We start from the raw sequence: 23,125 nt of genomic DNA, 5'->3' as shown, positions 1-23,125 counted from the left end.
ATGATGATGATGATGATGATGGTGGTGATGATGATGATGGTGATGATGATGATGGTGATGATGATGATGGTGGTGGTGATTATAATGATGATGATGATGGTGGTGGTGACGATGATGATGGTGGTGATCATGATGATGATGTTGATGGTGGTGGTGATGATGATGATGATGGTGGTGATGATGGTGGTGATTATGATGATGGTGATGATGGTGATGGTGGCGATGATGATGATGGTGATGATGATGATGATGGTGGTGATGGTGGTGATGATGGTGGTGATGGTGATGATGATGGTGGTGGTGATGGTGTTGATGATGATGATGATGATGGTGGTGATGATGATGATGATGGTGGCGATGATGATGATGGTGATGATGATGATGATGGTGATGATGATGATGGTGGCGGTGATGATGATGATGATGGTGGTGATGGTGATGATGATGGTGGTGGTGATGGTGTTGATGATGATGATGATGATGATGGTGATGATGATGGTGGTGGTGATGATGATGGTGATGATGGTGATGGTGGTGATGATGATGGTGGTGATTATGATGGTGATCACGATGATGATGGTGATGATGATGACACTAATCAATAATCAATAACCTGTGTGTGACCTCACCTGAACCCTCCAATGAGTTGATCTGAAGAGCATCACAGGTTGAATGACATCACTCAGGTCAGCTGACAGCTGATTGGTCAGTCCAGATATAATAAATCTGATCTAACACACACTCACGCACACACCATGGCAGCGTTACCATGACAACAGTAGTCCGTTAGTCATAGCTCCGCCCTTTATGACCTTTGACTTCCGGCCATTCTTCACACACTTCCTCCAGGAAGCAGGAAGCATCTGGGTCACCGTGACAACAATCATCCGCCACTGAGAGTGTGTGTGTGTGTGTGTGTTTCCATTGTTTGTTCGAACACAATGTGTGTGTCTAACGACAATCAATCTGATGAGACTCCAGGACTCTTCAATGACTCCTGGAACGTCCTGTCTGACCAGCACAGCAGGAGCAGTTGCGGTTCAGTATTTTGCTAAAGGACACTTCGACATTCAGACCAGGAGAATCGAACCAGTGACCTTCTGATAACAAGACGCTACATTGAGAAACACAGCAGATATATATGCCATCATGGTGTCCTGGAAAAAGAGCAGAACACACATAAGTAAACTTCAAGGACTGCTCAAGCACCTCTGGAGCCTCAAACAGACATCTGACAGCTCTCAAAGACCCCTGGAACCTCTTCAAGGACTCCTGAAGTATCCTCAGGGACCACCAGGACCCGCTTCAGGATCTGTGGAAGGTTTTTAACGCTCAATGTGACATGTGAAAATAAGAGATCAGATTTGTAGTTTTAAATTCAGAAAATCTTTTTTTAATAATTATTTCTATAGTTGGTGTTTTTATTTAACTCCTTCTGTCAGCCAATCAGAGAGCAGATCTCAGCAGCAGCACCTCTGCTGTCTCTGCTCAGGTTCTCTGATCTGAATCATTAAAATGATGAAAATGTGAGTGAGGTTTGGTTCATATCATTTGTTTCTGGCCTATGTGAGCGAGAGACGGCATCTCTCTGGAGGAAACTGAACCACCTTATCAAGACACAACACACTTCCTGTCATGGAGGAAGGGGGGAGGACGGGGGAGGAGGAGGGGGCAGATGTGGTGGACGAGGGGTGAGGCCAGCACTCAGTCTGTCAGCAGAGCTACTGTGGATGAGACACCACTACAAACTGGGAGAGACTGGAAGACAAGAAGGAGGACCTGAAGGAGGAGGAGGCCCTGGGGAGGTGGTCAGGAGGAGAAAAGAAGAAGAAGAAAGTGAAGGAGGAGGAGAGCTGAAGGACTCAGACTGCAGATTTGTGTTGAAGAAAAGTGACGGTAAGAAAACATGAAGTTCATTAACGAGAACACAGTGTGAACATCAGATGAGTTATATTTCTACAGTCTGTAAAGTGAATGACATCGTCTGTCCTCATACCCTCGAGTCAAGAGAGTCTGAGGACAGACAGACGATTACAGAGATAAAGATCCTTCAGAAATCTTGAGACACAGGAACACCCTGTTTATGTCTGATTATCTGTTTATGTCTGTAGAAGTGTTTTCTGGACCGTTCTGTTCCCTGAAATCTGCCACTTTGTGGCTGAGTTGGATTTTGACACAAATCTTTTGTCCAAACCAACTTACAATAAGTACATTTGTCACAAGAGAGAAACCAAGACATCAGCGTCTATGGAGTAAAACGAAATATAGAAACAATTGTAAGGCCGTCATCTGAGGATCAGAACTGCTGTTTATCAAAGATTCTTTACGTGCATTAGTGCGTGACTGAAGTGCTGAGGATACAAACAATTGAGTCTCAAGTCTTCTGCTGCAGACAGAGAGACTCTGCTGTCCTGATGTTGGTCGGGAGTTCGTTCCACCTCTGAGGCTCCAGAACAGAGAAGAGTCGTGACTTCTCTGAGCAGCTTTGTTTGCTCTCAGCGATGGTGGTACCAGCCGGCCCGCTGATGTAGAAGAGTGCAGTGCTCTCTCTGGGCCGTGTGGTCTGACCAGGGTTTGGAGGAAGACGGGTTCAGTTCTGTTGATGTACTTGAAGTCCAGCACCATCATCTGGAATCGGATGCAGGCCCCAACAGGAAGTCAGTGGAGGTCACGGAGGAGGCGGGTCACATGGGAGAATTTGGGTAGATTTTAAGCGAGGTGCTGCAGCGTTCTGGTTACACTGCAGTGGTTTAGTCTCAGAGGCTGAGAGTCCAGCCAAGCAGGAGTTACTATAGTCCAGGTGGGAGATGACCAGAGCTTGGACCAGGAGTTGGGCTGCATCCCTCCTGAGCAAAGACCAGATCCTGCAGATGTTGTAGAGGGCAAATCTGCAGGATCGGGCCACAGCAGTGATGTTGGGGGTGCAGGACAGTCGAGGATTACTCCCAGGTTCCTCAGTCGATGAAGGCGATACTGTGACTTCCTGGACAGTGACTGACAGGTCCATGTGAGGACAGTCTGTCCCCAGGATGAAGAGGAGTTCAGGTTTACTCAGGTTGAGTTTGAGGTGATGAGCAGCTGTCCAAGCAGAGATGATGCAGACATTCAGAGATGAGCGTCACAACGTGGCTGTTGGAGGAGGATGAGGGGAAAGAGAGGAACAGTTGGTGTTGTCAGCTGAACAGTGGTCAGAGAATCCATGAGATGTGACTGCAGAGCTTGGTGATCTAGTGTGCAGTGAACACAGAACCGGTCCTGATACTGAGCCTTGAGGGACACCAGTTTCCAGAAAGCAGAGTTTGGACAAGGAGCCGTTCCAGGTGACCTGAAAGGTGCAATTTGTCAGGCATGATGTGAACCAGGTTAGAGCTGAGTCAGCAGTGTTCAGTCAGAGTGGAGAGGAGGATTTGGTGGTTGACTGTGACTGGGAAGGTGGTCCAGAGGAAGGTCCTGGTAGGACCACATGGGGGAGACAAGTCCAGTTCCTCCTCCTTGACCTGTTTGTCTTGGGGAGTGTGAGAATGAGTATACAGATGAGAGGGCAGCTGGAGTGGCGGTGTTTTCTGGGGTGATCCAGGTCTCAGTGAGGGCCAGGAAGTGGAGAGTCTGCAGGGAGGCAAAGGCAGGTACTTCAAGTTCAGCAGTGGTCGAGAATGTTGGATAGCAGAGATTGGCTGGGTTACAGCCTCCATCAGTGTGTCTCCAGTGAAATCTTGTGTGGTTTGAGTAAAGTTCATGGCTTCGGTCGGCGGTGGACAGCAAGTTACTTTGACTTCCTCTATAGACTCCTGCAGAGAGACTCCTTAAGTCAGCTGACACTGTAGTGATCAGCCCATATGTGTTAGATTTAAATCATACCTGACTTGCTCTTCCGGTTCTGGCATCTGTCATGGCGGCAGCATGTTAGTGGCGTAGGGACCGACCCGAACCCTTTTCCACCGCCTCACTCAATTTTACTGACTCGAGAACGACATAACATAGACATTCTGAGATATGATGAGTGGCCACGGCAAGAACTCGAGGGGAAATTCGTCCTCCGACGGAAGAACGAGAGACACGAGATCGAACTTTTTTCAACAGAGTAGACCAGTGGAGGCTAGCGCTAAAGCTAGCTGCGGAGCCGACGACGGGGAGAATGTAAGCGCTGCTATTCTCACGGAGCTCCAAATGTTTAGAAGGGAGAACAATGAGAAGCTAGAGACCATAACGTCGACAATGAACTCGCTGGAACAGTCACTTGGGAAGATGGGAGAGCGAATGACCGAGGCGGAAACCCGGATTGAACAGGTGGAGGAGGGCTCCGCCCGCTCCACTCGCTTACTCGGCTACCTGCTGCGCCGGGAGAGACAACTGGAGGAGAGATGTGAAGAGTTGGAGAACTACACTAGGAGGAACAACCTCCGAGTTTATGGTGTGGGAGAAGGCTGTGAAAGTGGAGACATGGTGCAGTGGACTGAGGCGTTTTTGAGAGAACTCCTGGGTATCCCGGCTAGCTCTCCCCTGCAACTAGAAAGAGCACACAGATCCCTCCAGCAGAGACCGGCCGATGCTAACGCCCCCCCAAGATCGCTGGTGGTGAGGTTCGTCAACCACCAACACAAGCAACAAGTGCTGGCTAAAGCATGGCAGATGAAGAACCTACAATATAAGGGAAAAAGGATTTACATGGATCACGACTACACACCGACGCTACAGAAAAAAAGACGCGAATACGCTGAGATCAAGAGACAACTCCGAGAGAAGAACATCCGGTTCCAAACTCCGTATCCAGCCAAGCTTCGAGTCCACCTGACGGACGGAGCTAAGACCTTCGGCTCTGCGTGGGAGGCGGCGGAGGGCTTGCTGTCCCTGGGGATCAGGGCGTCGGTCTCCGAGGACCAACAGTTGGAGAGAGATCTGGATCGCATCGGATGGCAAGCGGCGGCCTCGGGCGCCCCCCGCAGGGTTGGTGTGATGTCCCGGGGACTCATCCGGGATGTAGAGGCGTTGCAGAAAGATATGGTGAAAGCTGACTGAGGGGCGGTGAGTGAGAGGGGATGGACACAGTATTCAATCAGTTGTGATGAGTCGATTTTAAAAGTGGGGGGGGATTTTTTCTACTGTTATTGTTATCATTACTACATTTGGAGCCGCGGGTTATACACTTGTGATTGTTTAGAGAACCCTGGTCGTATTATATAAGACAAATAAGTGAGAGAGTGGGGTGGTGGGGTTGGGGGGAGGGGGGTAGCAACATGTGGTCAGCTGCTTATGGTCAGAGTCAAAGAGGGCCCTTTGCTCTTGACAAAGGCTTTCCCTCAGAGCCAGACTCTCCTGGCTCTATCAAGGTCTTCGTTTGGACCTGGTGTTTGGAAGTCCTTAAATGTATATCTGTTTTGTTTCTTATTACTTATACTGTTTTTGGTGCATTTTGGTTCTTTGTTGTGGAGGAACGTTCTCTTGTCCTCATATGTTCAGGCCTGCGCAGGATCCATCATAAAGTTAACTTAACTATAGTGGTCTATGGGTACCAAACAAGAGCTTAAATTCCTTTCCTTGAATGTCAACGGTTTGGGGAACCCTGTCAAAAGAGCTAAAGTAATGGCTAAACTTAAAAAGGAAAGGACACATATTAATTTTCTACAAGAAACCCATTTATCGAAAGTGGAACATGAGAAACTGAAGAGATTTGGTTTCAAAAATACCTTCTATAGCTCACATGTCAATGCTCGGAAAAGAGGAGTAGCAATTTTGATGTCTAATGTAATAAAATTTGAGTGTCAAAAAGAAATCGCGGATAGGGAGGGAACATATATTATAGTAAAAGGAAAAATTGGTCAAACAATGATAACATTGGTAAACATATATGCCCCACCTGAGAGTAATAAGACATTTTTTAAGAATTTACTTGATATTATAACGGTGGAAGCTGAGGGCATATGTATTTGTGGGGGTGACCTTAATGTGTTGATGGATCCTGAATTGGATACAACAAGCCTCAATAGAAATAAATTATCAATTATAAATTTGGTCAAGACTTCATGGGAAGAAATGGGCTTTTTTGATGTGTGGAGGGACCTACACCCATTGCAGAGGGACTTTAGCCATTATTCAAAAACACATTCCATCTATTCCAGGATTGATTACTTCTTTGCACAGAAAGAACATAGGGATAAAATTCAGGACTGTAGGATGGGAGTGGCAGACGTGTCGGATCACAATGCAATTTACCTGAAGATCCACCTGGACTGTAGACGGAGGGACACAATATGGAGGTTAAATGAGGGTATCTTAAATAATAAGACAGTTGTTGAGCAAATTAGGACGGATATACGAGCATATATGGAAGAAAATGATAATGGGGAAACGGACCCAGCCATATTATGGGATGCCCTCAAAGCAGTTATAAGGGGCAGGTTGATAGCAATAACGAGCCACCTCAAAAGAGAGAGATTAAAACAGTACAAGACTCATGTTGCAGAGCTGAGAAGTTTGGAACAGACACATAAGGGGAGAGGAAAAGTTGATCAGAAAATCCAACAACAAATAAATGAAGTAAGGAACAAGATTAATAACTTGCTCCAACATGAAGTGGAAACAAAAATGAGATATCTCAAACAAAGTTACTATGAATCAGGCCCTAAATCAATGAAGTTGTTGGCAAGACGACTACGAAAACAACAGGCAGAAACTACAATTAATAAAATACACGACCCCAAAACAGATCTACCCAAATATGACCCTAAAGATATTGAAAATATTTTTATGGAATACTATAGGAAACTCTATACCCAATCTACAGTTTCAGATCAGAATGATGTCAAGTCTTTTCTTGACTCCCTAGACCTACCCTCCATAGGCACAACGCAAAATGATCAAATAACAGCAGAAATAACTGAAGATGAAATCTGTAAAGCAATAGGTAAATTGAAAACGAATAAGGCTCCGGGTAGTGATGGATTTCCATGTGTGTGGTATAAAAAGTTCGGTCAGGAATTAATACCATTGCTCCGTACTACATTTAATTGGATCATGACTAAAGGGACTGCCCCCCCCTCATGGTCAGAGGCTATTATTTCAGTCATCCCCAAACCGCTAAAAGATAGGGAATTCTGCCAAAATTATAGACCCATATCAGTATTAAACGTTGACTACAAAATATATACCTCAATTATATCAAAGAGAATTCAAACATTTATGCCGGATTTGATAGATGAAGATCAGAGTGGGTTTGTTAGAAACAGACAAACACAGGATAATATTAGAAGGACATTGCATATTATACATAAAATACATAAAGACAATATACCAGCAGCTTTGATCAGCTTAGACGCTGAAAAAGCATTTGATCGAGTCGATTGGGAATTTTTATATCTTACGCTGGAAAAGTTCGGATTTAGTACCAATTCTATTCAGTGTATCAAGTCAATCTACAATAAGCCCACGGCTAGGGTCAAGGTCAATGGCTCTTTGTCAGAAAGATTTGCTTTGGGGAGAGGAACCAGACAGGGCTGCTGCCTAAGTCCCACGCTATTTGCTCTTTACATAGAGCCTTTAGCTCAAATGATTAGACAAGACATTTCAATACAAGGAATAGAAATTAATAAACAAAAGCATGTAATAAGCCTATTTGCTGATGATATCATGATTTATTTAAAAGAACCATTATATTCATTTACAAAGCTCACCCAGATCCTTGAAAAATTTAGTCTATACTCTGGTTATAAAGTAAATATACTCAAAACTCAAGTTCTGATGTTTAACTCCCCGCCCAATCAGGAATTACGGGAATGGAAAATTGATTGGGATGCAAAATCAATTAAATATTTAGGCATAAATATAACTAAAGACCTTAATCAGTTATATAAATATAACTATGACGATATAAACAGAAATATAAGGGAAGATATTGAGAGATGGAGCACCTATCCACTGGGACTAAATGATAGAGTTAATGTGATAAAAATGAATATTTTGCCACGTTTGTTATATGTGTTTCAATCTTTACCCGTGAATGTACCAAAACACCAATTTTCTAAATGGGATAAATGTATATCTAGGTTTTTATGGGAGGGTAAACGGCCCAGGGTGCGATACACAACATTACAAATTTCCAAAGATAAAGGAGGGCTGGCACTTCCGAATCTGAGGGAGTATTTCCATGCAGCACAACTGCGCCATCTAATCTTCTGGTGCAATGAGGGCTACGTAGCCAGGTGGAAGGACATTGAAGTTACGACACCAAAGAGTCCACTCCAGACGTATATTGGAGAGACGGAGATATCCACGTATGAACAAAATGAAAATGACACTAACCCCGTGGTATTATTTACGCTAGATGTATGGTATTCCACAGTTAAAAGGTTAAAAATAGGAAAAGAAATCGGGCTACTAAAATGGATCGCTTTTGATGACAGATTTATACCAGGTAAATATGATAGTAGCTTTAAACATTGGACGGGGAAGGGGATTACAGCAGTATGCACTGCCACTGAAAAGGGTGAAATGAAGAGCTTTCAGCAACTAAAAAACAAACATGATCTAACCAACCAAGACCTATTTAGGTATCTACAAGTGAGAGATTACTTTATTAAACAAATTAAAACCAATGAGGATGAAACCCACCCAATTGTCAAATTAATTGCACAAGCTTATAACAAGAATATTCAGAAACCAGTGTCAGTTTTGTACCATTGTTTGATGACTTCCAAAAGGGACTCAACATTATATTTGAAATCCAAATGGGAAAGGGAGTTGGGCGAAGGAATCCCGGAGGGGATGTGGTACGAAATGGTGAAAACACACCAGACTACATCACAATCATTGATTTGGAGAGAATTTAACTGGAAGAACCTGATTCGCTATTTTATAACACCTAATATTAAGAGTAAACAGATGAAGGTTCAACAGCCATGTTGGAGACTATGTAACCATGTAAACTCTGATCATACGCATGTTTTCTGGAAATGTACAAATATACAGCCCTTTTGGAGGAATGTTTATTCTGTTCTCTGTGAGGTTCTGGGATATAAGATCCCCAATTCTTGTCTTGTTTTATATCTTGGACACTTGGAAGGACTCGTGCATAAGGAAGATCAGTATCTGGTCAAGATTCTTCTGGCAGCAGGGAAAAAGGCCATTACTAAGAACTGGCTGAGGACTGACACTCCAAATGACAAACAATGGATGTTAATAATTGACGGTATATTTGAGATGGAACGCTTAACATATAAGTTGAGATTGAAGGAACATTTATTTTTGAGAGACTGGGGTAAATGGTTGACATACAGAGGGAAACATAATCAGTGAGGTAACCTGAACGGCGCAGGCTTTGTTCTATATTTCTTAATTGTTTACTGTTTGTTTTGTGTTTTGTGTTTTTTTTGTATGTTTTTGTTTTCATATTGTATGTACCTTAAATTGGATCCGAGTGAAATGATCCTACTGTCTGTCATTTATGTAAATATAATAAAAAAAGATTGGAAAAAAAAAAAAAATCATACCTGACTTGGCTCCGCCCTACAATCAAGATTATTGGTTACAGCTGACTTGGCTGAAACTGCCTGTTAATGCTCAGTTTCACAACATTTTACCCAAAAAGTGTCCAGACGAGATTAAATATAACAGATAGCCTTCCTCACAGCATGCCTAACACTAGATCTACACTTCCTTCTGACTCACCAGCAGTAATTTCACACCTTCTCTTTTCTGGAGATAAAAATGAAAACTTGTTGTAGATAAAACAAAAAAGTGAGGAAGGCTGTCAACATAACAGTCCATAGGCCACATGGTATCACGCAGGGTCATGGTCACTGTGTGCCCTCTCAGCCACACCCAGATGGGTTCTTAAGACCTTCCCATTGGGCTCCACCTTCAGGAGACTAACTCACTCATTCTCATATATAAACACACATGCACACACCGACACACACACACACACACACACACATTTGCTCTCACTCACAGACTAAGAAGAAGGAAAATATAAGAATCATCATGAAGCTCATTTTGGCTCCTGCAACATCTGATGTTCTTCACCCCATTAAAGGAGCTCTCTGTAATTTTAACGAAGGATTTTTTAATTTACAACATAAATGAATACAAACTGTGTCCATCAGTGAATAAACAAGATGTTCTCAGAGGAAAATAAGGTCCCAGAACACCGTGAAGATTAAAAGGTGGCAGGGTCCGCCACATATAAACAAAGCAAACCTCCATTGAGGTCAGTTTGTTTGTCTTCTCATTATACAACTACAGAATGCTCCTTTAACTGAACACTTCATATTTGACCAAGTGTCTCGTTGTGTTTCTGTTAGCTGCTGGTATACATTCTGCTGTTTTCCTGATCATTTCTGTCTCGTGAACTGTGATGTGACCAACACTTTGAACTGAACCGAGCAGAACGACTCTCTGAACCTTTTCTGCCGTCTAAAAGTTTTCATGGTCAAATTGAAACAAACTTTATTTGTGTTCACAGGGTGACATCATCCTCAGGAGCGGAGTCAGAAAAGATGGCGTCCTGGTTCTGCTGGATCTGGACGGTTCTCATCCTGTTCACAAACACCTCGTCTGAGCCGGCTTCTCCACCACGCTACACCCTCCATCACACCAAGGTCAGCTTCGACCGCGCCATGGAGGTCTGCTTCCCCGGCGTCCTCACCACCATCACCACCGAGCAGGAGGCCGCCGAGATCCTCCAGGTCGTGTCCGGGTCATCTCACAATGAGAATCAGTCCACCTTCTGGGTCGGACTGAGGAAGGTCAAGAAAGAGTGTGTGGTTCCCACGCTGCCGCTGAGAGGCTTCAAGTGGACTGAGGACGGCAGCGAGGAGACGCAGGTGAGCCGTTGGACCGAGGAGCCCAAACCGACCTGCACCAACATGCGCTGTGCCGCCCTGAGGGTGGAGTATGGCGGGTTGACAAACACCAAGTGGGGTCTGATCCCTGTCAGCTGTAAGAACCAGAACCAGTTCATCTGTAAGCTGACTGATAGACTGACAGGAGTGACACTGAAATCTGCTGCACCAGAACCAGAACCAGAACCAAAACATGACCCAGCTACACCTGAACCAGAAACTGAACCAGAAACTGCTCCATCAGCTCTAAAAACACCAGAACCAGACACTGTTTCAGTGGAACCACATAAACCTCACCCAAAAACTGCTACACAGAGACCAGAACCAACTGGACCTGAGCTGCAGGAACCTGAACCTGATCCTGGTTCTGACCCAGAGCTGGAGTCCGACTCTTGTGAGAAAACCCCCCTGCCCAGGGTCGATGGAGCACGCTACCTGGCTCTGGACTCGGACAACAGCAGTAGGATCAAGGTGGAGTGCTGGTCCTCGGCCCCAGTGGATCTCCACTGTTCGGGCCGACCCGCCGTGTGGCGTCTGCCAGACGACTCGCCTGCCAACCTCACCACTGTCTGCCAGCCGTGTGGCCCCTGCAGGCACACCTGTGTGAACATAGAGGGCTCCTTCAGGTGCGTCTGCACCGACAAGGACGGGAAACACCACAACGCAGACTCGCCAGAGTGCGTGAGTCCGACAGACAACAGCCTGCTGTTGTGGGTCCTTGTTGCCGTGGCAGCGGTGGTGCTGGTGCTGGTGGTGGTTGTCGCGGTGACAGTAAAGTGCTGCCTGATGAGGCGGTCGAAGAAACGTGCCATGAGGAGGGCAGAGAAGATGGCGATGAAGAGCAAGGGTGGAAAGGACTCCTTTGAAACAGCCAATGAGAAGGCAGCGAGATGAGGGAGCAAAGCTGTGATTGGTTGAGGGCAAATGTGGTGGTCAGTCATCCTGTTGTCAAATGAAAACATGGCAACTGAAACTTAACAGGAAGTGAAACAGTTTATTTTTTGTTGAGTCTAGAAATCAGATTTTCTGATTAAAAGTTTTTATTGATTTTAGAAATGATTGATGACATCATCAGTGTCTAATGAACATGATCAGTGTGTGTGTGTGAGGTTCAGGTTCTCACTCAGCTACGGTATGTCATATAGCAGTCGTGTTAGAGCGCCACCATGTGGACAGTGTGAGGACGCTCCTGTCTGAGCCTCTCAGTGTGTGTTCTGATTGGTTTGTACAGACCTGACTCGGACTTGTGTTACTTGTTTTGAATCATTGTTTTAATAAATACAAATAATTTAACTCAAGAACAAACTTGTGTTTTCATTCAGAGACAACTTACTAATAAAGTTTAACAAGGGATGTAACGTTACCGGTGTTACGGTTAACCGCGGTAAAATTCCCGAAGGTGAAGGTTTAAGTTTTAATTACCATGGTAACCGCCGTGGTGATAACTTAGGTATGGAAAACTCGCGGCGTATGTGCAGCGTGCAACACACGCTTGTCATGTAGTGAAGAAGACATGGCGGAGGGAGGACGTGACAGTAGCGGCACTCACAGCATTTTTTCACCTTCAAAGAAACCAAATCTGAAGTCTGGGTGTATTCTGGTTATTATAAGAACACTCAGGGACAGCTGGGAGAGGATGGCAGCTCTATCTGCAGGAGCTGCAAGAAGAAAGTTATTGTGAGGAGCAGCTACATATCCAGTTTACACGACCATCACCCTCAACTGTTGAGTGAATGCAAGGTAAGCTCACCTTAAACTCAGGTGCATCATTGTCTGTGTATGTCCAGTTTTATCTGTGTGATCTGCTGGTGTCACTAATGTAAACTGACCAGATGGTGGTATAACTGAACAAAGCTGATCTGTGATCTGGCTCGTTATCTGAACCGCTTATTAACTGTAGATTTCACTTTTTAAAGTCGAACTAATAATTCCCCAGATATTGATGCAGAGCTGCAGTGAGGAGGATCTGAGACAAACACGTACTGGGTGGACTGAGTTAGTGAACACAAACTGACTTTCATCTCAGCTCCGTTCACCTGAGCAGCATCTACCTGTGGCTCAGCAGCCATCTGACCAATCAGACGGACCGAGTCCACTGACAACAGACGAGCAGGCAGACAGACAGACAATATATATTAGTAATATCAGAAATATATAATACTTGCGGATTATGCATAAAGAATAATATAAAATGGTGACTATAACAAGTGTCTAGATAGGGATAAGAGCCAAAATAGAGTATAATTCATAATTAATTTAACAATAATTATTTTTATTTTGATCTAAAAAATTATTCGATCTGTTTCTAACAAAAGTGATTTGATCTTGTGAGTTTTGTGATCTGTTGGTTGCACACTTAGTATTAAGTAACAGTGACAGTAATAATGAATAATGACATGTTCTGTTCATTTTCTTCACAGAGAGGCTCTGCTGGCCAGTCGAGTGCTGCTGCCACTACATCTCACTCTACCTCTGTGACGCAGACATGAAAGGACACGATTCAAAATCAAGCTGCCTCATCACAAAAAGCCAGTGACCTGTTTTACACAGTTCTGATACATTCTTTTTGTTTTGTTAAGGTTTTGGATTTGGACTATTTTGATATATAATAAATCTATTTAAATATAAATCTTGGTGAAATTATTTCAATTTATCAGTTGTTTTTTTTTTTTTTTTTTTACATTTTGAAGACATTTTAAAAATACCACAGTATACTGATAACCATGATCATTTTGGTCACAATTACTGCAGTGTGAAATTTTCATACGTAACATCCCTAAGTTTAACCTATAAACTTTATTAACATGAGAACACGCAACAGTTATGTTTCATGTTGGTTTAAATAAAGGTTTACACATTTTGTTTTGAAAACCTGAAGAGGCCAAAAGTATGTGGACACATCAAAGTCCAACTTTATTTAAACATTGTTTTTGTTTTATTATAATTTCTACTAATGATTAATGACTGATCAGAACTGAATCAATATAATGATTATTGATAACTGAGAGCTCTCTCTCTGTCTCTCTCTCAATTTCAATTTTAGTTTCAATTTCAACAAACTTTATTGGCATGACTGTGGTTCACAATATTGCCAAAGCAGACAGGATTACAGAGCAAAACATTCTGGGGTTGTACATGTGATTTTAGTGTATATGTGGGTTCTGAGGTTTGTGTTTGTGTCACAGTGCAGCAGGAAGTTCTGCTCTGTCTCCACCTGTCTGTGTGGACAGAACCGACCCAGCCGGTCCTCTCTGGGCAGCCGGGTCTGTCTGTGTCTGCTGCTCTCTAAGGCCCGGCTGTGGTCGCTGAGTCTGTACAGAGTCAATGTTTTCCTCAGTCTCAGGTCAGTTACAGAGCTCAGATAATCTGCCATGGAGTATTTGTCTGTTTAGGGACTAATAACATTGGAGTTTGCTTTGGGTTTTGGTTGTTGATGTCCAACAGTTGATGTAATTGTCTTTTTCTTTTGCTATAATTTGGTTGGGCTGCATGGTGTGAGGGCGGTGTTGGTGCCCGGTGCTGTTGCTCTCTCTGTCTCCCCCCCCCCCTTCTATCTGTCGCTCTCTCTCTCTCTCTCTCTCTCTCTGTCTCTCTCTCTGTCTCTCTCTGTCTCTCTCTCTCTGTCTCTCTCTCTCTGTCTCTGTCTCTCTCTCTCTCTCTCTCTCTGTCTCTCTCTCTCTGTCTCTCTCTCTCTCTCCCTCCCTCTGTCTCTCTGTCTCTCTCTCTCCCTCCCTCTCTCTCTCTCTCTCTGTCTCCCTCTCTGTCTCTCTCTCTCTCTCTCTCCCTCCCTCTCTCTCTCCCTCCCTCGCTCTCTCTCTCTCTCCCTCCCTCTGTCTCTCTCTCCCTCCCTCTCTCTCTCTCTCTCTCTCCCTCCCTCTGTCTCTCTCTCTCTCCCTCTCTCTCTCTCTCTCCCTCCCTCTCTCTCTCTCTCCCTCCCTCTGTCTCTCTCTCTCTCTCCCTCCCTCTCTCTCTCTCTCTCCCTCCCTCTGTCTCTCTCTCCCTCCCTCTGTCGAACCGGATCGTTCAGTTGAAGCAGCTGATGCAGATGAAGATGATGAGGATGAAGATGTGATGCTGTGTATCTGCAACAGTCTTCATCGTCTGTGTGTCATGCAGCTCAACACCTCCTCCTCTTCTTCGTCTCCTCTGGACTCTCTGGAGGACGGCGGGAGCGTCTCCCTGCTGAACGGCTCCGGTGCTCTGGGCTCCGGTGGTTCCGGTTCGGTGTCCAGCTCTGTCGCGTCCTCAGCGGCTCTCATCTCGTCCATCTACTCGCTGGTGTGCGTGGTGGGTCTGAGCGGGAACTCCATGGTGATCTACGTCATCTTCCGGTACGCCAAGATGAAGACGGCCACGAACCTGTACCTGCTGAACCTGGCGGTGGCGGACGAGCTGCTGATGCTCAGCGTGCCGTTCGTGGTGACGGCCGCGCTGCTGCGCCGGTGGCCGTTCGGCGCGGCGCTGTGCCGCCTCGTGCTCAGCGTGGACGCCATCAACATGTTCACGAGCATCTACTGCCTCACGGTGCTCAGCGTGGACCGGTACATGGCGGTCGTGCACCCGCTGCGCGCGTCCCGGTACCGGCGGCCCACCGTGGCCAAGCTGGTGAACGTATGCGTGTGGCTGTTCTCGCTCGTGGTCATCCTTCCCATCATCCTCTTCTCCTCCACCGCCCCGAACTCAGATGGCTCGGTGGCCTGCAACATGCAGATGCCGGAGCCGGAGAGGCGCTGGATGGCAGCGTTCGCGGTCTATGCCTTCCTGATGGGCTTCCTGTTTCCAGTTCTGGCCATCCTGCTGTGCTACGCGCTGATCCTGAGCCAGCTGCGCGCGGTGGCGCTGCGGGCTGGCTGGCAACAACGCCGGAAGTCTGAGAGGAAGATCACGGTGATGGTGACGGTGGTGGTGTCGGTGTTCGTGGTGTGTTGGATGCCCTTCCACGTGGTGCAGCTGGTGGGCGTCTTCCTGCAGCGCCATGACCCAATCCTGAGCCAGCTCGCCGTTGTCCTTGGTTACGCCAACAGCTGCGCCAACCCGCTGCTCTATGGCTTCCTGTCCGACAACTTCCGCCGCTCCTTCCAGAGGATATTGTGTCTGCGCTGGATGGAGGTCCCCGAGGAGCCCCTGGACTACCTGGACTACAACAGCACAGCCCTGAAGAGCCGCAGACTCAGCCTGGACCAGGACCAGGACCGGGAAGACTCAGAGTACAGGACCAGGACCTGTCCGCCCCCCAACACCTGCTCTAGGATGTAGTCTGGACCCTGATGGACTGCCAGGATTTAAAGGACCAGGCTGTGTTTTAAGTCTTGGTTCTACTGGTTATGTGTAACTGACGGCTGTAAGCTGATTGGTTGATCCAACATCCAGTCAGACACAAAACATGAACGTCTGTGACTTTTACAGGGACATGATGACATCATGACGACTCAGACATGTTCTGATGTCACACTGATGAAGTCACACCAGTGAAGCATTCAGGCTTCTGCAGTTTATGTTTACAACATAAACTACTTCCCGTTGCCTCCCCTGCTGGAAAACCCAGCATAGACCAGACCTGGTCTTGGACCTGGTTTTGGTGCTGGTCTATGCTGGTTTTTCCAGGTTTTTGCTTGTAGCTGCACCACAGCAGGAAACGTCAGAGGGCAGATTTCAGTCTAACTGCAGATTAAAGGGTCACTCCACCAGTTCTAAGCAGTAAAGTGTGTTTCCAGATGTTGGGTGCTGCAGATGTGATTACAGTAGCATAAAGCCTTTACTGGCTCCACGTCTGATGTCACATGACTTTAAGTTATCACGAGAGCAAAGTGGCTGCAGAGCAGGTGAGCAGTTGCTCTCCAGGTGCTGCGTGAGTCTAGACCTTCATGACGTCAGGACTTTGACCTAGTTGGCTTTTATCTACATTGACGTGTATGACATGTGTTTCCATGAATTTCCAAATCCATAAGCACCTCTTTTCTACTCAAACATCACATACTGTCAGATAAGTAGCAGCCGTGTGGCTGCAGCTGCGGGACAGTCAACATGAAGAAACCTATAAAATCCTTCATGTAACAACAACCCTGAAGATCAGAATCAGAATCATTTTATTGTCATTGCACAGTGTACAACGACATTTTAGCAGCATCCAGTTATTCACACAACACAAATAGAGTAAGAAGAACAAGTAAAAAGTACAAGGCATTAGTGCAAAGTAAGTATATTAAAAAAGTAAAACTAAATAGATAATATGTGATGATGATGTCATCAATAAATTGCTCAGTTCTGTCATCTGTGTTTTGCATGCAGACAACAGGTTCAACTGAAGTGTTTCTGTACGATCCACTCTTATTGGCCCTTTCTGTTCCCGTCACGTAGAGAGTGTCCGACTTCATAGCAGCGTTTGTAGCCCCGCCCTGCAGTCGCCAGCAGATCTCGCTGCTGCAGGCGGTCAGCAGGAGTTCAACTTGAATGCGCCTTTTATTCACGTATGCCGATGAGCTCCTGAACTGGTGGAGCGTCCCTATAATGTTCTCCTTCAGGTGTCTGCGCTGAAGCTCCACCCCCTGCTCTGACTCATACAGGTGTGACTGTAACAACAGGGCTGCTGCTTTGTGTCAGTATGGATGACCTCTGAATGTAGAGGTCAGTCAGCTGTTGATGTTTACAGTAATCAGGTGGTGATGTCAGCTGTGAAACAAGCAATCAGACTCTTTTTAAAGAAAAATATCTCTCTGCCACATTCATTTTTTCCTGTTTTTTTCCCAGAATGCATCTGTGTGTATTTGTACTGGTCCAGTTGAACAGAACTCTGCTTTCATTTCTACATCAATGATTTCATAAAGAAAAGTTTAAAGAAACAAAGATTTCTTTAACAGAACATAAAACTGATCCAGATTCAGCCAACTGATCAGGTCTCTACAGGAGCTCCGATTGGCTGTTTCTTAGTGAAATGCATCCTGGGAGTGGTAGTTTGTAGTTCTTATTTTTATTTTCTGTCCTAGTTCATCATCTTCAGCTCTGATGGTTGTGACAAACTCTTGATGATGAAATGTCATAATCAGTGAACCAGATGATGATGATGACGATGATGATCTATAATCTGCAGGGCTGATGGATCAATAATGTTTATGAGACAAGCTTTAGTGTGATCAGATGGGAGGATTTGTGCTCCATCTCATTAACTGACCTCCTGTCAGCTGTGTGAAGGTGAACTCGCTGATGATGTCACAGACAGCTCAGGTGGGACCATGATGATTATGTGATTGTTCCAGTGTAATCAGATTACTTTGTGTGTTTGTTATGACTCAGAAGCAGCTTCTTGTTTGTTCTTGTCATTTACAATGTTTTTTACAGTCAAGTTGAAAGTTCTGGTTGAAACAGCACCAGTCTCATTCTGTAGTGTCAGTGGAGGCGGAGTCAGCACCAGAAGAGTCCCAGTACTTTACCTTGTAGTTTGTCTCGTATGTATCTTTGTTCTGGTTCATGAAACTTTGACATGTTTAAAGTTATGACTCTGGCAGCTTCCTGTGGACCACTCACCTTAAAAATAAAAGTGGTGGGACTACAACAGGCCAAGGGTCAAATTTGTATATTCCTGATGTCCGACCTGAAGAGTTTGGACTTTAAAGGGATATTCCGGTGTAAGTTTGATCCATGGTCTAACACACCTTGACACCGAGTACGACCCCCCCTCGAGGGATAAAGTTTGCGGACCGCTAGCTTACGTAGTTTTAGCATCCTCAGAAACAACCGCACAACAACAATACACTGCAGTAAATGGGTCCAAGTATAAATCACCATCAAAAAGCCACAAATAATGCTCAGAACAGCACCAAACTTCAGCAACATTACAAACAGGGTCCCAGCACATATTTCAAGACATCAAACATTTGATATCATTGCCGACTGTCAGAAAAGACAAGATGCGTTTCTGAGGATGCTGAAACTACGTAAGCTAGCGGTCTGCAAACTTTATCTCTCGGGGGGGGGTCATACTCGCTGTCAAGGTGTGTTAGACCATGGATTAAATTTACACCGGAATATCTTTAACTGTGTTAAAACAAAGAACTATTTATTTACTTTGTTTATTGTGTCACGGTGAAGCTCGGTATCCTCTGTAGTTCAGCAGGTTGTCAGTTTGATTCCTGGGGTCAAACATTTTAATTCAATGATACATTTTTTGTCCTGAAGCTCTAAACTGTCTCTCATGTTGTTGTTATAGAAACAGAGTTTGTCTCCTCGTCATCTCCAGGAAACTATGAAAACTTCAGCGCTTCCATATTTTTGTGCTTGTCCAACTTGTTGCTTGTCCAGTGTCCAATTAGTCTAAAAGGGCCAGAATAGTTCTCTCAAAGGGCCACATGAGGCCTAGGGGGTTCTGTGGTTCTGGCTCCATCCAGTGGTGGCATAAGAAACTCAGGACTCAGCCGCCTCTGAGCTGACAGGTGGACTGTGGGTAATGTAGTCCTGTGGTGGGAAGCTTGTTTTTCCTGAGAACAGAATACATGAAGAGTTCATGAACTGATCAGAGCAGAGATCAATAACTAATCTCTTCTGGATTTGGACTCTTCTTCACTATTAAACTCGTTCCTTTGTTTGATTTCATGTGAACTTTGTTCCTGAACAATGACGTCATCTGACTCGCACAGTGTCTCATGTCCAATCAGATCCTCTCCTGATGACAGATCTGAGCTGTGATTGGCTGATTGATGGATCTTATTTGAGCTCAGAATGGTTTTCTGATATTTTATATTTAGACATGTAAATGATGATCATCTGAACATTAACGTGTCATTTTCAGTGAAACTTCTCGCTTCATGTCAATGACATGTTGGAGTCAAAGTGTCTTTTCATCAATCAATAAATCAGAAAATACTGACAGTAAAACTGGGGGGGCCCCCTACTGGGGGACCTTGGGGTTTTTAACCCTTAAGACATGCAGAACAACCACAGAGCCACTACTGCACTAATTATGAAAGAATATAGTCATATTTCATATCAAATTAAACAGCAGAAGCTGGGCTACAGTGTGTAAAAAACATGTTTATGTGACCCAAACACGGCACAAACACTGCTCAGATGAATAACTAAACATCAAACTTCATGAATCACCTTAACCCTAGAAAACTGGCTTGGGGCTTTAAAAGGTTAAACCCGTTTTACAGGATGTAGTTTACTACAACAGCATTTACAATAAAACATTTACAATGTCGGGCTGTAGCTCAGCGGGTAGAGCAGGTCGACTAGTCACTGGTTCAAATCCCAGCTCCGGGCAGGGCTGAAGTGTCCTTGAGCGAGACACTGAACCCAGCACTGCTCATCAGTGCTCATCAGTGAGGGCCCTGCGATGAGCTGGCGACGACCTATCCAGGGAGCACCCTGCCCTCGCCCTGAGACGAGGCTGGGATTGGCTCCAGCAGCAACACCCTGCAACCCCATGGAAAGGGACAATGACATGACATGACATTTACAATGTGACGATCACTCACTGTAATTACAAGGTGACACCAGCAGGGAGCAGCGTTCACCTGAGGACTGAATCATTGACAGGTGAGGTGACAGACAGACTGTGGTCACTGACTGCAGGGTGCTGGGGTCAGAGGTCACATGTTCAGGTGAGACACTTTAACAGCATTTGACCTTCAGGTAAACTCACCTGAGGACTGATGACAGCACAGGAAGCTGTGTGTGTTCCTGCGTGTGTGTGTGGATGTGTGATAAAACAGAGTTCAAGAGTTCAGTGAAGAAACAAATCATGACTTTAACAACAGGCTGGAACACACACACACACACACACACAGGTCTGGAGAAGCTAGCTCTGTGGCTGGACTGGACCCGGACAGTCTGGAGAACCCGGCCTCATGACGATGTGCACCAGATTCCAGGTCCGCCTCCAGGTCCGCCTGTCTTGCAACAGGCTGTACCTGCCTGTCAGCGTGAGTCCTGCTGGAGTCAGTCAGTCTGTGTGTGTGTGGGGTTCATGGGCAGGTGACAGGTGAGTCCGACTGACTCGAACAGGATAATTATTAGTGCAGAGCTTTTAGTGTGACAGCTGCAGGATTTACAGTCTGAGTCACACAGAAACTCTGAATCTGCGAGTCCTGGACCACAAACAGGAAGCCGACGTCAGCACAGAACTCTGATTACTTCCTCTCTCAGTCTCATGGACCTGAAACACAAACAAAAACATAAATCACAGCGGATCAGGTTGATTCAGACTCACAGCGACTTTCTGTCTCCAGGTGAGTCCTCCAGAACTTAGTGTCCAAGGGCAGACTCAGGTCCAGAAGGACCAGTTCTCCACTCTGACGCTCAAAGGTTCAACTGAACAAGACTGCCAGTCTGTGAAAAGTGGATTCTGGACTCTGCTATGATGTTTGAAGTTAGAGTCTCACTGATCCACATCTGCACTGAAGTTCTTCTCTTACTCTCAGTCCAGGTCCAGCTGTTCCAAAACTCTCCTCTCGGACGCTTATCACTGGTCTGAGAGATCCAGAGCTCTGAGGTGAGGGACGTGTGTCCACACCTGACTGGTTTCAGGTCAGGTCTGGATCCAAAACATCTTTAAACCTTTTCAACCGGGTTTCCTGTCGGCTTTTTGAGGACTGACCTGAAATCGACCTTTTTTTTGGTTTGTTTACATTTTTTTAATGACTTTATTTAAAATGCTCTTAAAGCTGAGGACGTTTTCATCTGTCTTCTTCCAAAACGGTCTCAGGTTCTCAGGTGTGTTCACAGAGCAGAACTCTTCTGTCAGTCTGTTAATGAGGCCGATATGAATAAAGTTAGATTAAAACCCCCACAAACATTAAATATGTGAGTCTTATTTATAACATCTGTAATAAATAAATGAAGTGATTCTACTGGCTGTCTTCAGTCCTGCTGTCTGTGTTTGGGTGTAAGTGTCCTTTAATCCCGTAGAGGATCCAGTTAATCCGGCGTGATGATGGCGAGCAGCGATCCGTCATTCGGCTCATTAAACCTTAAGACTGGAACCAGTAGAGCGGAGCAGAATCTGACCCGGGATCAGTCACACCGGGTCACTAAACTTCAGACTGCATACATACTTTAATTAATATTTTAATAAAAAAACATTAATCCTGATTCTTCTCTTCATGTTTGATGATTCACATTATTGTTATTGGTCTGTGTGAAGATAAACTGATTAACCGCTTTAACAAATATCATAAAATCACATTCATCCGGCCATTAATGAGCTGCTGATTAGCGGACACGTTAACTATAATAAATATGTTATAAAAATATATGATTATCTTTGATGGGTGAAATACAAATCTGCTGGTTTGAATTGAAATGATGGAAGGAGCTTCATGATGAAAACCATGTGGAGCGGCTGAAAGCTCAGGAAACAGCTAACTGAGCTTTGATGTTTGTGAGCTCATTATAAATGTATGAATGAATGATGACTATTAAAATGGATTCATTCATTAACAGAATCTCAGTGGAACTAAAGTGTTTTCGATCATTCAGGTCGACTCGTGTTATTGATCCAGCAGGCCTGGTGAGTATCAGCACAGTGTGATGTAATAGATTACTGTGTTTCTGGAGGATTACCTGCTCAAACAGGAACACATTCTCTCGTTACGCTAAAAAATTTATAGAAAAAATAAATAACACATGAGGTTGGTGCTGCTGTGGACCGCCTGGATCCTCCTCAGGGACCCTGTGGGTCCGCGGACCGCACTTTGAGAACCACTGCTGTCACGTGTCTTTCACATGTTTGAGCACTTCGTTAACTCATTAAATCTACTTTGAACCCACTGATTGTTTTTCATGATCCTTCAGTCTGAAGACGGACGTCAGGAAGTAAATGTTCAGGTTCACTTCCTGCTCCTCATCCTGCTCCTCGTCCTGCTCCTCATCCTGCTCCTCACCTGCTCCTCGTCCTGCTCCTCATCCTGCTCCTCATCCTGCTCCTCACCTGCTCCTCATCCTGCTCCTCATCCTGCTCCTCACACTGCTCCTCACCTGCTCCTCGTCCTGCTCCTCACCTGCTCCTCACCTGCTCCTCACACTGCTCCTCACCTGCTCCTCATCCTGCTCCTCGTCCTGCTCCTCACCTGCTCCTCACACTGCTCCTCACCTGCTCCTCGTCCTGCTCCTCACCTGCTCCTCGTCCTGCTCCTCACCTGCTCCTCATCCTGCTCCTCGTCCTGCTCCTCACCTTCTCCTCATCCTGCTCCTCACCTGCTCCTCGTCCTGCTCCTCGTCCTGCTCCTCACCTGCTCCTCACCTGCTCCTCGTCCTGCTCCTCGTCCTGCTCCTCGTCCTGCTCCTCACCTGCTCCT

At 45.4% G+C, this 23,125-nt stretch overlaps 2 protein-coding genes across 2 annotated transcripts; both read left to right on the top strand.

Annotated features, from left to right (window-relative positions):
* Nucleotides 1-1,691: 1,691 nt before the first annotated feature.
* Nucleotides 1,692-12,140, top strand: clec14a (C-type lectin domain containing 14A). The gene is made up of 2 exons (XM_037072014.1): nt 1,692-1,896; nt 10,457-12,140. Exon 2 carries the CDS (start codon nt 10,491-10,493, stop codon nt 11,727-11,729), a length of 1,239 nt encoding a protein of 412 aa, XP_036927909.1. The 5' UTR covers nt 1,692-1,896; nt 10,457-10,490; the 3' UTR covers nt 11,730-12,140.
* A 2,680-nt stretch (nt 12,141-14,820) lies between these two features.
* sstr1a (somatostatin receptor 1a) lies at nt 14,821-17,556 on the top strand. The gene has a single exon (XM_037125120.1). The coding sequence runs from the start codon at nt 14,907-14,909 to the stop codon at nt 16,089-16,091; it is 1,185 nt and encodes a 394-aa protein (XP_036981015.1). The 5' UTR covers nt 14,821-14,906; the 3' UTR covers nt 16,092-17,556.
* Nucleotides 17,557-23,125: the final 5,569 nt, after the last annotated feature.

This window comes from Acanthopagrus latus, chromosome 16 (genome assembly GCF_904848185.1).
Source record: "Acanthopagrus latus isolate v.2019 chromosome 16, fAcaLat1.1, whole genome shotgun sequence".
NCBI lineage: Eukaryota > Metazoa > Chordata > Actinopteri > Spariformes > Sparidae > Acanthopagrus > Acanthopagrus latus.
This window is presented reverse-complemented; position numbering and strand designations above follow the sequence as displayed.